Source organism: Salmo trutta, chromosome 16 (genome assembly GCF_901001165.1).
Source record: "Salmo trutta chromosome 16, fSalTru1.1, whole genome shotgun sequence".
NCBI classification, from domain to species: Eukaryota; Metazoa; Chordata; class Actinopteri; order Salmoniformes; family Salmonidae; genus Salmo; species Salmo trutta.
The window spans coordinates 54,995,079-55,012,023 of NC_042972.1; the positions used below are offsets into that span (position 1 = coordinate 54,995,079).

At 41.8% G+C, this 16,945-nt stretch overlaps 1 protein-coding gene across 1 annotated transcript; it reads left to right on the plus strand.

Annotated features, from left to right (window-relative positions):
- Window positions 1-757: 757 nt before the first annotated feature.
- camk2n1a (calcium/calmodulin dependent protein kinase II inhibitor 1a) lies at window positions 758-4,091 on the plus strand. The gene is made up of 2 exons (XM_029695010.1): window positions 758-1,365; window positions 2,158-4,091. Exons 1-2 carry the CDS (start codon window positions 1,203-1,205, stop codon window positions 2,226-2,228), a joined length of 234 nt encoding a protein of 77 aa, XP_029550870.1. The 5' UTR covers window positions 758-1,202; the 3' UTR covers window positions 2,229-4,091.
- Window positions 4,092-16,945: the final 12,854 nt, after the last annotated feature.

Below are 16,945 nucleotides of genomic sequence, written 5' to 3' on the forward strand. Positions count from 1 at the left end.
TAACATTAACCCTTTAACCTAACGCCTAACCCTAAGCCTAACCTTAAGCCCTAACCCTAACATTAGTGTTAGCCACCTAGCTAACGTTAATCACAAAAACATTTAATTCATTACATATCATACCTTTTTGCAAATTCATAACATATTGTATGAATTGCAATTTCTAACATACCATATGAATTATAATTCGTCAAATATAAAATATATGAAATGGATGATGGACATCCCTAAATGAATACATACCATACGAAAGGTATCACATCGTGCTAATTTGAGTGTCCCGGATTTGCATTTATTATGACACGTCTACCCCTAAGTCCAGGTTGATCGACCATCAGACAATATTGGGCAAAATAAAGTGACTAGACCTGTATATCAACTCAACATTAGATTTTAAAATCAGCCAAAAATCTCTGTAAAATTCTCTGGAGAAAAAGCCCATATTGGACTTAAATTTCCTTTAGAAATATCCAAGATGAGAATTATCCTGCTTCTGTTGCTTTAATAGGTTGATGAACATGCAATAATAATGAATGAATCAATATCGAATACAAATATCTCAATATTTAGTCTTCCAGTCGACCATAGCCTATAACAAAATACTATTCTAGTGTCATTTGGATTTCAGTTAGATCCCAGCGGGCAGATGGAACATCAGCCTGTCAGGACAAACTGGAATCTTCTCTGTTCTGTATCTGCTGTGGGCTGCAGAAGACACTCAGCTCTGTCTCTCTCTCTCTCGCTCCCTCCCAACGCCTCATTTCCCTGGGAGCCGTGTTTTGCATCTCTCCCTAATTTGCATTTCTTCTTTAGATATTCCGTGCGACGGTCTAGCCGCTCGAAATCATAGAATAAGGCGTAGCACCGCAGCAATATCTACATGCTCCCGGCATTTCCAAAGCAATACGCACCGCGGAACACATTGGAAAATTTGAATAATGTTGCCGAAGCTTTCCGAAAGGTGAAATTGAGGAATATATTTGGATCAATCCGTTTGGTTGCGCACTAGAGGAGACACATGCCTTCGAGGTAAACAGACAGCAGGACTGGACAGCCAGGTAGTAGCCTAGGTTATATTGTTTTTCTCCTGCGTTATAAGCGGTTACAAGCTGTTATAACGCCACAGTAGTGGTCCTAAGGTCGAGCAGAGCTTCATATTTTTGGTTCGTGCGCCTTGGTTGGTTATTGAGACGCAGTTGGAAATGTCGGAAGTACTACAAGACGAAATGAGTCATTATGGAGATGAGGACGATGAGGGACACCTTTCCTTCACCTGTCGCCTCCAAGACACCAACAACTTCTTTAGCGGCTCGCAGGGGGGCAAACGCCCGCCCAAACTTGGACAGATAGGCAGAAGCAAACGAGGTAACTATGACCAAAGTATTTTCAGTTGTGTTATGGGGATGTCTCCATTGTCCATGTACTCAACATGGGATGGGAAATAATGGTAGGCTGTCGGCAATTCAATGGGGCGTTTATTCTGATGAATATGGTATGGGGTAGTGGTTTTTAAGAATTCTGTTCGCATTGCAACACAAGTTTGGATGCGCAGTGCGCGCGTGCTGCTGTGAAATGCCTCTAGGTCCATGTGTAAAACTCAACTCCACAATGTACTTCACATCACGGAGTTGACCGGCGACTAGTGTGGGCGGACTGGAGCTCAGACATTACATAAAATGTCGTTTTTATAAAAAAAAAACGATGTATTTCAGCACTGAAATAATAGAACGCATCGTGGATTTGAGTTTTACTTGGCTAAGTGTTGCCATGCTGTTCCACTGAATATTCCAACCCACATGCATGGTGCTATTCTGTCGGACTTTAGAATGTATTCTGTGTGTGTGTGTGTGTGTGTGTGTGTGTGTGTGTGTGTGTGTGTGTGTGTGTGTGTGTGTGTGTGTGTGTGTGTGTGTGCATGTCATACATGACCAATTAAATAAACTTCATGTGTTACATACAACTCATGTAACACATGCGCAAATGCGCACACACCATCTGTCTCTTTGTCTTTCTCTCTCTCTCTTTCTACTTCCGTGCAGTGCTGTTGCCTAGTGCATGAGTTCCATGCATTCATATCAGTTAAAGATTAGATTCTTAGATGTGATAATGTGCCAAACCGCCTCCTCCTCCTCCTCATCTCCCTCATGTTCTTCACAGTCGTCGAGGATGAGAGCGGCGTTGACGAGGCGCAGAAAAACGGGACAGAGAAAACACAGACGGAGGCTTAAACACACCACCCCCGCCCCCCCGAAAGACATTGATTCTCATTTTCTATTCGAAATTAACAGTTTTAATCCAAAGACACTGTATATAAGCACTTTTATCCCATATGGCAGCAAGCACTTCTAGACCCTCTCCCAGTCCTCATGATGGTGATCTCCTGGGACTTATACTGGCAGGATGGGGAAACAGCCAAGACAGAGATGGAGACAGAGAAAGACACGGTGATGGATACAGACGTCCAGGTGTATGCTGTCATGCCAGGGTTTACGCCCATAGAGCTTGTCTAAAACAGGGATGACCAACGTTCTACCCAGAGAGCTATTGGGTGAGCAGCAGGCTTTTGCTTCAGCCCTACACATTTTACACTAGTCAATTATTGGTCGTAGATAACTCCTAAGCAGGTCGACCAACAAATGTAGCAGTCTAAAAACTGTCTTTTCATGGTCCTGGGTAGCAGCTAATTCGTAGCATTAGGTGTATTAGAGTAGGGATGGATCAAAACCCTGCCGGAGGGGATAGCTCTCAAGGAGGAGGGTCTAAACCATGTGACCAGGAGAGGATGCTGACGGAGGAAGACAATGCTGTCGAACAAACGCAGAAATCAGGGAACAAACTATAGAAATGATCTAATAAACTAAAGCACACACACACTCTCTTATATCAATCAAACCATATGATATTACATTACCATTCTTTCTGCTCTTGATTCTTCTGATGACGAGTGCAAACAAATAAATAATATAAATAACTTGTAAATAAGGAATGGTACAGATGTAGGATCTTCATTTGATCACCCTGTTGCAGTAAAACTTGTATTGTATTTGAGGTTTAAAAAGGCATCTGAAGTTAGTAATTTCCACTTTGAAATTTCAGACATGATTTTTCCTTATGAGAAATGCATCAAACCCTACAAATGTCCATTAATTATAATCCACATAATAATTCACATTTCCTGTTGCTGCAGGATTATTTTCCTGCTGTAGCATACTGGCTCAAATTAAGATTCCTACATCTGCAGCCCCACGTTCTGTTAGCCTGGGTGCCAGTCGGTTTCTGCTCTCTTGTCAACTCCTTGTGGAATTGTCATGTTTGGCGTGACAATTGGTCGTGATGTGGACCTGGCAAGACAGCACGAACAGATCTGAGACCAGGCTAACGTTTTGTTGCACAACGGAGAAAAGAAGCAGTGAAATGGTTTGTTGTAATCTAACATAACGTGTCTGTATAAAGAGACCTTATTTATTAACCCTTTGGAGAAGTCTTTTGCAGTGCTCAAGGCCTGACTGAGGGAGAGTTTTGTATGTAGAGAATTACGATGACAGAATTAATGAAGTGATTTTTCCTTTTTTTACTTGTTATAAATGTTGATGTCGCCTGATCAGTTTTTGTTACCATCCTGAGAATCTATAGAGTAATTTATACACATTATACAGTACTGTACATCACTTGTTCGTAAGGCATCAAAAGGCCTAAAGTCTGGATTGTTAAATATATCCCTATTGATAAACTATTTCTATTGCATTGCGCATTATCACGTGTGCCAAATATCATGAGGGATAACCAGACAACATGGTTGCTTATGTTGTGCTTTCTATACGTTTAATTTTGTTATTCTTCTGTTGTTGCCATTGTTCAGGGCTTTTTCTTACCACTGAATTACCAACTGATGCATGGCAGAAATGGAATCATGCATGCATGGCAATGTTCTGAAGATGATCTAGTGTATTCTAGAACACCTCCTATACCACTTTGAATGACTATCCTCCAGAACAGTCTTAATATGATGTACGTTGTACTGTGCTGTACTATTATCTCACTGATTTGTACAGTAGTCTAATATCTTGTAATAAAGATTCTGAAGAAGTTAATTAAGAGTGTTTATTGTGATGTATGTTGGATAATTCTATGTTGCTGCCCAAATGGTGCTGCGTCAGAGGCGTCATGCCCATTGGGGGCACAAAGGCACGTGCCCCCTCAGATTTTTTTTTCTTCTTCTGTCAGCAGTATTTTGTGGAGGGGCACACAGACTTTGATTGATAGCCTGAAATGGAGTACCCCCACCTATTGTCCCTAGTAAAGTGGTTCCTTCCAAGGCGCACCACAGAGCAAAGGTGTGCTAGGCAGGACGCAGTGCTTGCAGACAGTATCGTCAGTGGAGGAGGAGAGAGAGTGTAGCAGACTGACACATACAGCTTTTGATTTGATTTAAGCTCCCGGTGATCAGCATGACTTGAGGTATGTTTGCAAATGAATTTGATCAAGATATGTAGCCAATTGATTCCTTGTTGATGAATAAATCATTAAAAAATGTTTTGTTGTTTCTCTGTAATACTAGCCACCTAGCAATTTAATGAAGTTGGCTTTAGCTAGCCAGCTAGATAGGTCCCCAATCTCCCGACCTCATAACTGGCTACCAAGCCATTTCAGGCTCTCAATCAAGTTAGAGTAGCTTGTCTAACTAGACTTTATAAAAGCAAGCAATTACTGCGCGAGGTGGTCAAGCGGGGAGAGAAGGTCCATAGGCAGGCAGGAAGCGTGGTCTCATAAAGATGTCTCGCTGTCAAAATTAAGCACCACAACCCACTTGGATGATGCTACGTCAGTAACATGGCACCATAAAGCACACCACATTTAAATAATAATTAAAGAGCAGCCTTATAACCTTGTCCTCCCTATGATCCTCATCACTGCACACCTCTGCTGTCTTGCTTTCGGCTTCTCAACCTCCGGACACTGGCTGGCATTCAAATCAAAACAGCTAGCCAGCTAACGTTAGCTAGCTAGCCAAACAAACAAAATTACTTGCCAGCTTCAATATTAATGCTGTGGTGGATTCTAATGATATTAATTAGCTATATTGATTATTCATTCTTAAAACAAAAATATTGTAATTACAAAATGTACAGGAGCTCTCTGCTTAGGCTGCTGCTAGGGTGCCATGGCAACTTTAATGTATGATGTGTGTTATGATCCAATGTAGTGTGTTGAAATTTGGAAGTAATATCCAAGGAATATTAGTGCAGTAACCTATTTTGAGATGTGGTATTTACAACAGTCAGAATGACACCCTCATTAAAATTACAGTTGAACAGTAAAGGTATGCTTAGATAACCTATGCTGAACAATATACTTTACTTTTTTACATTTATTTTTTTTACATAGAATTAGGCATAATGATTATGGCACTAGATTGCAGGAAAAAAGCAGTTTCAGGTGTTTGCAAAATGCAAAATTCTCCAACTTCCTCCATCCTCATGTACCTCGTGCCACCTCTACAATAATGGGTGCATGACTCCTCTGTGCTGCTTTATTGGTAAGTTTGGGCCTGTGTATTTGCTAACAAAACACAGAAATAGATTGTATTCAAGTCAAACTTTTAAAGGCCAGTTTCACAGACACAGATAAAGCTTAGACCTGGGCTAAAATGGCTATTCAGAATTGTGTTTAATCCAGGACTAGTCTTAATCTCTGTCCAGGAAACTGTCCCTAGAGGAATGGAAACACTACAAAATAAGTTTTGCTCATGTGGTCTCCCACTTGACAGTCAAGGTCGAGTCAGCCCTCTTTTTTCCCCCATGTGAGAAAGCAGATTACTGTTTCTGGGAAACTCAGATAAGGAATGAAAGTGGAATTACAGGAACTGTTTGACCAAGAAAATAATGCTCATTAATAGAAATAATGGAGTCAGTCACAGTTTTACTTTAAAACTGTTTTCAATAAACTTAACTTAAAGAATCAAGAGACCAGATGAATCAAGAGACTAGCTTCTCTTGACTCCGTAAATTAAGCTTGTTATGTTATGTCTTAATTTCTCATCCCAGTCATAGGATTAGTCCTTGATAGTATCAGTGTCTCTCCCATCCTTCACGAACAACCCCTGCTGCTGCGGTATCCAAATCTCAGTTTCTCTCTTTACTCAAGACTTCCTCCTCCTCTTAACTTAGGTTGGTGTAATGTAAAAAGCGTGGTTGCTGGGGCACTGAGGTATGTTGCGTCGTGATGAGACTTGACATTTCCAGCTCTGCTCTGGTGACTAAATGATTCATGTTCTGTGACCAGGCAGGCAAGCTCTCTCTATGTCAGCGAATCAACAGCACCACTTTAAGTCAGAACTGATCTGAGCCGAGACACAGTAGCAAGGAACACACACGGAACACACACAGACGGTATAAACACACTCTGCAGGCTGCCCAGACACACCACCAGGGTTTCCCCACTTACCACCCCAGCCCCGGGGCCAGGCCAGTGAATGAGTGGATTTGGGTACAGTCTGAGGGAGAGTGAAAACCACAGGGTGGAAAACCACACTGTCCTTCGTCATCGGGTTAGTATGTAAATGGGTGTGGTGTGATGCAGTGTGATCCTGTGTGTATGTGGCATGCAAATTACCCAGGAAATATGGCCCAGCAAATTACCCAGGATAGATTTGCATCTGTTTCTGGTGTTTATATTTGTATGTTCAGGTTGGAGTCTCCCGTCATATCGTCAGGCATCGTCAGTGCTCGGAGTACACCATGCGACCACTGATGAGCAATGAGATCGGGAAGAACAGTGGGGAAAACACAATCCAGTGCCTAAAGACTACCAGGAATGTTATGTCCGATTCTCTATAGTCTAGAACGTCAGCAACCACATTTCCATCCACAGTTTCTATGCGAGTGAAGTCATATCGTATTAAAACAAATCACGACGCTGTGATTGAAACAGGAAGTTTCATTGTAATTTTTTAAATGCCGGCAGATCATTTGTTCGTTCGACATGGTATCTTTTTGTGTCGGTAAAATGTATTATGCCGGAAACGGCGGTGGAAACGCCTTAAATATTGATATAATAACCATCATATCAAAGTAAATTTGGAGTCACACAATGATATGGTGTATGGTCCTCCCACTACGACTCGGGAAAATGGTCATGATGAACTTCATAGGGTACTGAAAGTGCACAGTGATGAGCTTAATGCTGCTTTCCTATAAATATCAATGATGACACGACATGATGATCAACGCTCGACTGTTGTTTATCCATAATAATCTCATTATGTAGACTAGACAAACCGCACAGGCTACCCCCACTGTATCTGCGAGATGTTGACTAGAACACAGGTGCCAAGCACAGAGTAGGCACATTTGCTATTCAATGTAACAGTTTTTGTGACACAACTATCGGTAGAGCTGAAAATGCGATGGAAACACATTGAGCTTTAGATTTTTATTCGGCACATGAAAACTTAAGCGGAAAAGTACATTTTGTGTGTACTACTTTATCTATTTAATCCGCATTAGGTGGAAACATACACTATATATTCAAAAGTACATGGACACTACTTCAGACACACCTGTTGCTGATAGGTGTATAAAATTGAGCACACAGCCATGCAATCTCCATAAACAAACATTGGCAGTAGAATGGCCTTAATGAAGAGCTCAGTGACTTTCAATGTGGCACCGTCACAGGATGCCACCTTTTCAATGGTCTGGGGCTGTTTTTCATGATTCGGGCTAGGCCCCTTAGTTCCAGTGAAGGGAAATCATAACGCTACAGCATACAATGACATTCTAGAGATGATTCTGTGTTTCCAACTTTGTGGCAACTGTTTGGATAAGGCCCTTTCATTTTCCAGCATGACAATGCCCCCATGCACAAAGCGAGGTCCATACAGAAATGGTTTGTCGAGATCGGTGTGGAAAAAACTTGACTGGCCTGCACAGAGACCTGACTTCAACCCCATTGAAAACCTTTAGGATGAATTGGAACGCCGACTGCGAGCCAAGCCTAATCTCCCAACATCAGTGCCCGACCTCACTAATGCTCTTGTGTCTGAATGGAAGCAAGTCCCCGCAGCAATGTTCCAACATCTAGTGGAAAGCCTTCCCAGAAGAGTGGAGGCTGTTATAGCAGCAAAGGAGGGACTAACTCCATATTAATGCCAATGATTTTGGAATGAGATGTTTGACGAGTAGGAGTCCACATACTTTTGGCCATGTAGTGTAGCACTGGTGGGGAAATGCACATATTTTCTTTATGCAGATTCTAGAATATTCCCTTGAAAATCTGTCACCAATTGGATGGAAACCTAGTTACTGTTGGAAATGGTTTTTCTGTTGTGTTTTAATCACAGTAGCTGGTCAGTTTAAATTTTTTGTTGTTGTAGTATATGAAAATAGATTGCTATGTTTGTTTTCAGGGTTTTTACATGTTTCTGTCACCAGTAGATTCCAAAATAGATTTGAGCTTAGGACGTGATACCCGTTTTTAAATCTATATGCTACCAACTTCAGTCACAGCAGGAAGTAAAGATGACATGACTCAACAATGACTTTGATCCACGACTTCATCTTCTTCCCATGTTTCCTTCTTTCTCTGGTAGCCTACTGCGCCAGCTCCCAATCTGAAACCAAAGACCCAGTACACGTTTCTGCCTCATGCCCTCCTCCTCACGTCTTTATTTTAGCAGCTGAAACTGAACAATATCATTAGAACAGAAGCGAGAAAGACAGAGGCAGACAGAGAAAGAGACAGACAGATGGAGACCAATCTGTATTATCGTCAAACAACTTGCTGTTTTCCAAGAAACCTGTGAGCTCACAGGAGGAGGTGGGGAGAGAAAAGTAGATGGGGAGAGAAAGATAGACGGGAGAGAAAGAGAGAGAGAGAAAGAGAGATGAGAGGAAAGATAGGAAGAGAGAGGGAGATGGCGAGAAAGATGTAGAGAGAGAAACAGAGAGAGCAGAGGCTCAATATGTTGAAACGTGCGCCAGATAACCAGAGCGAAACGGTCGGTTCAGACCTACCATGATGGTTGCCATGGCAACCATTACCAGGCTCTCTCGCACTGTTGCTTTGTTGCTGTGAAGCCTTTGGAGGGAAACGACTGACTGCGAGAGGAGAGGAGAGAAGAGGAGAGGATTTGTTTTGCGAGCCTGATTTTGGTGCATGTGGCATCATCATCATGAGCAGATGTTAATAAACAAACTTAATTTCACAGTAACAATAATGCTGTTGTAACACTACATGTCTCATCACGAAATGGCCTGTCTCTCTCCCTATCTCCCCCCCTCTCCTCTCCTCCCTCTGTATCTCCCATGTCCCTTTTCCGTCTCTCCATTGCTCCCTCTATCTCCACCTCTCCTTGTGAGCTCTCAGAGATTCCTTTTTCACACTGTGCTGCTTGATCGCTTTCCATCCATCCCCATGCATTCGTTAATCCTTTTTAGATACTGTGTACAGTATATATCTTTTAGCAAAATACAATGTTCTGGGAGTTCAAGGAGAGATGTCTGCATTGATCTGTGTGTGACAGACTTCACACCCTGTCTTAGTTGCTCTTTCACGTGAAAATATGCATGGACATACACTAACGTTCAAAAGTTTGGGGTCACTTAGAAATGTCCTTGTTTTTGAAAGAAAAGCAAATTAAAATAACATCAAATTGATCAGAAATACAGTGTAGACATTGTTGTAAATGACTATTGTAGCTGGAATGGGCAGATTTTTTATGGAATATCTACATAGGCGTACAGAGGCCAATTATCAGCAACCATCACTCCTGTCTTCCAATGGCACGTTGTGTTAGCTAATCCAAGTTTATCATTGTAAAAGGCAAATTGATCATTAGAAAACCCTTTTACAATTATGTTAGCACAGCTGAAAACTGTTGTCCTGATTAAAGAAGCAATAAAACTGGCATTCTTTAGACTAGTTGAGTATCTGGAGCATCAGCACTTGTGGGTTCGATTACAGGCTCAAAATTTCCAGAAACAAAAAAAACCTTCTTCTGAAACTCGTCAGTCTATTCTTGTTCTGAGAAATTAAGGCTATTCCATGCGAGAAATTGCCAAGAAACTGAAGATCTCATTCAACGCTGTGTACTACTCCCTTCACAGAACAGCGCAAACTGGCTCTAACCAGAATAGAAAGAGGAGTGGGAGGCCCCGGTGCACAAATGAGCAAGAAGACAAGTACAATAGAGTGTCTAGTTTGAGAAAGAGATGCCTCACAAGTCCTCAACTGGCAGCTTCATAAATAGTACCCACAAAACATCAGTCTCAACATCAACAGTTGGGGTGGCAGGTAGCCTAGTGGTTAGAGTGTTGGACTTATAACCGAAAGGTTGCAAGATCGAATCCCCGAGCTGACAAGGTAAAAATATGTTGTTCTGAACAAGGCAGTTAACCCACTGTTCCTAGGCTGTCATTGAAAATAAGAATTTGTTCTCAACTGACTTGCCTAGTTAAATTTTAAAAAATAGTGAAGAGGTGACTCTGGGATGCTGGCCTTCTTGGCAGAGTTCCTGTGTCTGTGTGCTTTTTGCCCATCTTAATCTTTTCTTTTTATTGGCCAGTCTGAGATATGTATTTTTCTTTGCAACTCTGCCTAGAAGGCCAGCATCCCGGAGTCAACTCTTCACTGTTGACATTGAGACTGGTCAGTTTTATTGCTTCTTTAATCAGCAGTACAGTTTTCAGCTGTGCTAACATAATTGCAAAGGGTTTTCTAATGATCAATTGGCCATTTAAAATGATAAACTTGGATTAGCTAACACTACGTGCCATTGGAACACAGGAGTGATGGTTGTTGATAATGGACCTCTGTACGCCTGTGTAGATAGATATTCCATTACAAATCAGCCATTTCCAGCTACAATAGTCATTTACAACATTAACAATGTCTACACTGTATTTCTGATCAATTTGATGTTATTTTAATGGACAAAAAAAAAAGTGTTTTCTTTCAAAAACAAGGACGTTTCTAAGTGACCCCAAACTTTTGAACGGTAGTGTAGGTGTCCATCCAACATGCATCAGGAATCATATGCATCATGCATCTCTCTCTGTCCCTCTTTCCCTCTGTTCCTCTTTCTCAGCAACAAGTTACAGTTAGTTGCTATCACAGACACACACAGATTTTATTCTCCCCTGCATTGAACGGGGACCTCCACCACCACCACTTTACCCCCCACCCACTACAAAATCCCCACCCCCAATCAGCAATATCCAAACCAAGCTGCTTGCTGCACAACAACACCACAAAAAAAGGAATGCTTTCTGGCCTCATGCATGGAGATCATTTTCACCCATAGGGCTCTGGTCCAAAGTAGAGCATTATATAGTGACTAGGGTGCCATTTGGGATGCAGAAAATCAGGGATTGTGTATAGGGCCCCGGGGCGAAATGGCATGTAACTGTGTACGCGTGCCGAGCTTCCTGAATAAAACATGGTGACCTAGGTGGAAATCCGCCATTGGTCACTTAATTTGTCCTACATGCGTGATTGGCTTGCGCCAAAACACACAGGACAGTGAGGCATTAGAGAAAGTTTTTTCTGTATATCATGTGGATGAAATTAGCACACGTTGCCAACTGTTGTTGCTGAGTGTCTTCTTTGGAGTTGGAGAAGAACAGTGCAATGGTGCATTTGCATACAATACAATATGTACAAATAAATAAAAAGGAGCTGAATATTGAATTAAAGTTAGTCTCAGCGAAATGCCATTGCCACGAGCAGCACCGGAGATATTGAGATGAGCGAGATGCAAGACTTCGCTCTCTCACAGTCACACACAGTATCTGCGCATGAGCATGGGTCCACTTCACGCTGTTACAGCGTGGTAGCAAGGGGACCAAAAAAGCGGAAAAGTTGAGCCTCGCTCTTCAACTCTATTAGTTGTTGCGGAAACTGACCCACAGCGCTGTTTACTTTCTGCATCTACATCATATCACCGAGTCATCCTTTAAATAGATGATGAGACATGATCCAAGGACAGAGTACATCTACTAAGATACTGTACATATGACATGTTTTTAGATACAACATTTTACTATTTCTCAATATGTAATCTTGGTCATGGTTGCTCTGTTTTTACTTCACTTCTAATCAATTGGATCAGTTTTTTATATTTATGGCTTGTCGCTTGAGGTTTGTATCATTTCTCCCTTTCACAATGAGATATATCCTTCACTCTTGCAAAAATAAAAAACAAATTCGAGAAGGATAACAAACATTTTGTCGCGCTCTAGATGCTATCTGCGTTATGCTGCGGCTCGTCTCCTCTTCAGTTCAGTGATGCGGATAACAACCACGCTGTTTCCACAGACCACATGCAACTAAACATAGCTCACTGTACTGTATGTCTGCATCCCAAGTGGCACACCATTCCCTACATCAGGTTTTCCCTGGGCCCCAATTGGTTGCATGTTTTGTTTTTTTTGCCCGTAGCACTACACAGCTGATTCAAATAACCAACTCGTCGTCACGCTTTCATCATGTGAATCGGCTGTGTAGAGCTAGGGCAAAAAAAAACTAAGCGACCACCCGGGGGTTTGGGAAACCCTGCCCTGCCCTACATAATTCATTACTTTTTGACCAGGGCCCTATGTGCCCTGGTCAAAAGTAGTGCACTATATAAGGGTGCCATTTGGGACGCGACCCAATGTCTGCAAGCATGGATGAGCACGACAGACACAAGTATTGTGAATCAACACGGCTATACGGCCACACTGGACCCTCTACATCCCGTGTCAAACTCATCCCACGGAGGGCTGAGTGTCTGCGGGTTTTCGCTCCTCCCTTGTACTTGATTGATGAATTGCAGTAACTAATTAGTAAAGAACTCCCCTCACCTGGTTGTCTAGGACTTAATTGAAAGGAAAAACCAAAGGCCCGCAGATACTAGGCCCTCCATGGAATGAGTTTGACACCCCTGCTCTACATTATTGATATGCAATTTGATTGTCAGTATCAATAAATGATTAGGGAATTAAAAATTGTTGAGTGATGGAGGACATTGAAGCGGGGCCATGAACCTGACAAACAAAGCAAGGCAGGGAGCATCAACTTGGACTAGGTCTAGGTTAAAGCAAGCTTGAATCTTTTCAAAGAACCTGCAGCTATTTGGCCTGCATGAGTTATGTCATGATCCAGCTATTGAGGGAAACAGCTCGGTTTACCAAACTATAGCCCAGTTCACCCCTGAGACTCCAGCCTGCAGTCTCGTTTTGCTTGGACATTACTAGAACCCTCTAAATTAGGGAGTGGACAACTAGCCATTGCATAACCCCAGAACTATTGTATTTTCCTTCTTTTTTTATACATTCGTTCTGGAATAGTTTGTTCCAATGCAAGACTGATAACCACTAACCCAGGGATGATCAACTAGCTGGTTTTCCTCTTGTTCCTGGCACCTATCTTATACATTAATGCTACAAATAACCCAAAATATTGCCTGGGTTTCCTAAATCAGTCACTGTTCCAAAGGGAGAAGTGAAACCTAGCAGACACAGCAGCCCTCAAGGACTTTAGTAGTGCTCCCCTGTTCAAGAAGCCACTCAGTCGGGTAAACCAAGAACATGCTTAGTATTCACTGTGGGACACATCATCATTCAGAAGTACGTAGCAGATAGAGAGAAGGCATTTGGAATGTAATTAATGACTCCCTATCATGTGGGACAGATATGCATGTCCAGTCTATCCAATGCATTTCTGTGTGCAACAATGCTCTATGCATCCCAGTGAAGAATAGTGGTGAAAACCCTAGTTAATACATGCTTCTATTACGGGATGTTGTATAGCCATTGTAATTCCGTAGTCATGTCCAGTATGCACTGCTCACTTTTCTCACTAAGCCTCTAGAATAACAACCAGCCTTGATCTCTCTCTCTCTCTCTCTTTCTCACTTCTCCATCTCTCTCTCTCTAAAACAGAAAACAACTGCTGCATCACCATTTTAATTCTGGCGTGGGTGTGCATGTTTTCTGAGGGAGGCAGAGAGAAATAGAAAGAGAGAGAGAGAGGGATGCACAGAGAAAAGAGAAATAGAGGAAGCGAGAGGGGGGTATGGACTGCATGTTAATGTCTTCCAGGAAGAGAGCAGTAGAGGGTCCCAAATGGCACCCTATCCCTTATATAGTGCACTACTTTTAACCAGGGCCCATAGGGAATAGGGTACCAATTGGGATGCAAATGAGGACTGAGGAGGAGAATCTTCTTTAATCCCAGCTATCTGACCATAGGGACCTGCAACCAGTTTACAGGATCAGCCTCCCTTTGATCTCATTCATTAGCAGACAAACGAACAGCCAAGCACCTTCACAATGAGACTGGGGAAACAGTAAAGACTGGATCTGGATGTGAAGGAACCTGATCATAGTATTTTTGCCATATTGACCATGGTTTGGTACCTGTAAAAATATGTGACTTCGACACTGGTAAAAATAAAACTGTCAAATTGATTTAGCCAAAGTGCATCTGAGTGAAGAGACACAGGCTTGAAGCTCAACATTTGTGAAAACAATGTACTGTCACATATACAACTATATCTACCGTATCTCTATAGTTGTCACATTGACAATGGTTTGGTACCTGCAGTAATGGTAAACACAGTCTACTAGATATATGTAGATGATGTGGTGCATTGGTAAGTCTTGTAAGTATGGTTGTGGTTAATTCCACAAATTAAATTCAAAATAAACTCCTTCTCCCTGTGAATTCAATTTAAAACAATTCAAATTCCAGGTCTGTGTTTGAATTCAGAGATCATTCCATTCCTCTCAATTCCAATGTTAGGTCAATTCCAATAATTAAATTCCCAATTCAATATTATCCCCAACAATTCCACAAATTCCAATTGTCTCAAGCTTTCAGGCTAATCGTATCACTGTTTAGACTGCCTAGGTATACTTGAAATATTGTAACAGTTGTAGTCGGATTTAGACCAAAATGCAGCAGGGAAATGTGCACGCATCTTCTTTATTATTATAAACGGACAAAAAGGAGAACCGAAGGAGAACCAAAACGAATACACAACAATTGCTCACATGCTTGTAAGGCACAAGGCTATACACAGAACAATCTCCCGCAAAGTACTCAACAAACACATACTTATATATAGGACTCTCAATCAGAGGCAACTAGAAAACACCTGCCTCCAATTGAGAGTCCAACCCCAATTAACAAAACATAGAAATACAAAAGACTAGACAGAACATAGAAATACACTAACAAAGAACAGTGCCCAAAACCCCCCGGAATCCATAAATCAAATACCCTACTAAACAAACCACCACCCCGAACCACATAAAACAAATACCCTCTGCCACGTCCTGACCAAACTACAATGACAAATAACCCCTATTATTGGTCAGGACGTGACAAATATAGAAATAAAATGATTTAAAGCAAATCCTGCAGTAAATGTTTGATACTAAGTACATTAATTCCATTAACTTGGAAATGTAAAAAATATTGAATTCCAATTCAAATCCAAAGATTAAATGTTTTTACAATTCCAATTAAATTCCAATTCCAAAACTTGAAGACTGTTGAAGGTCGAATTGAATTCAACGTAAATACTCGACTTCATGAGTGAATTCAAGAATTGAATTGGAATTGAAAACTAAGTTGTAATTGACCCCAAACCTGCTTGTTGGTAAAGAAAAAATTGCAAAATATATACACGCATGCACGCACACACACACGCACACACACACACACACACCATTGAGTTTCATTGATGTGATTATATGTAGCCCTTCTTCTTTGTCTCTTCCAAAATTCTCGGGGGACCTTAAACCTTACTTTTACACTTTCGGTTGCCATGGATACCTCCTCCAGCGCAGCCGCCGTTCGTAAGGCAACGCCGTTTGTAAGGCAACAGACTCCTTTATAAGCCTTGATAAATGTATCTCCAAACTAAAGCTCTGAAAGTCCCCACACACACCTCCTCCGATACCTCAACATGCACTGATGATCACTATCGACGAGTGACATGGGAACAATGATCAATATAGTCTTCCTCAACACAATCCAAAGCCACTGTCATCATATACATCTCCCTCTTCTCTATCTTTCTCTCTCGCTCCTTCCTTCTATCTATCCATCCATCCCCCCCTCTCTCTTTCTCTTTCACTCTCTCTCTCTCTCTCGCCATCCATCTATCCATCCCGTCTCTCTCTCTCGCTCTCTGTCCATCCATCCCAGCGGAACGAGACCAAGCAAGGTGTTAAATCAATTCTGCATGTAATGAAGCAGCAGCAGTAGCCGCAGGGAAGTCAAGCTTCAGAGAGGTGACCTCTGGCTCTCTGTGGGTTTAATCAATGCTGTGTCTGGACAATGCAGCTGGACACACAAACACAAAGAAAGAGAGTGAGTGAGTGAGTGAGTGAGTGAGTGAGTGAGAGAGAGAAAGTGACAGACAGACAGACAGACAGACAGACAGACAGACAGACAGACAGACAGGGTCTTTAGGTGCCCTGTGGTTCTGTGGGTCAGGGCTTTGGGCTTGCTTGCATCCAGCGATGTGACAAGAGTAAATACAGAACACAATTCCATAGACTGTCTATAAACAACTGAACACAGCCATTACCTGAGCTATGAATGGATTCCTACTGCCGAAGTCTTCATCTTCATTGCAAATAGTTGCAAACTGTTCCCTAAAATCTATGAAATGACTTGAATGCAACCACTATCCCAGTTTTCCAAGACAGGACGTTTAGGGCGACATCTAAAGGCTGAGTAAAGTATTTCATATTGTGAGAAAATATTTTACGGCAGATAAATTATTGAACGCATCGGCAATTATTGAGAAAATGTGTAAAACTCCGTCGGAAATACAATAATATTATCCAGAAAGGGCGATTTTTTTGTAAATGCACAACATAGAATTGGAGAGTTTTGAATGCACTTTTCTTGTTCCAGTTGGGTGTTGGGAGGAACTATTTTGCTCGCT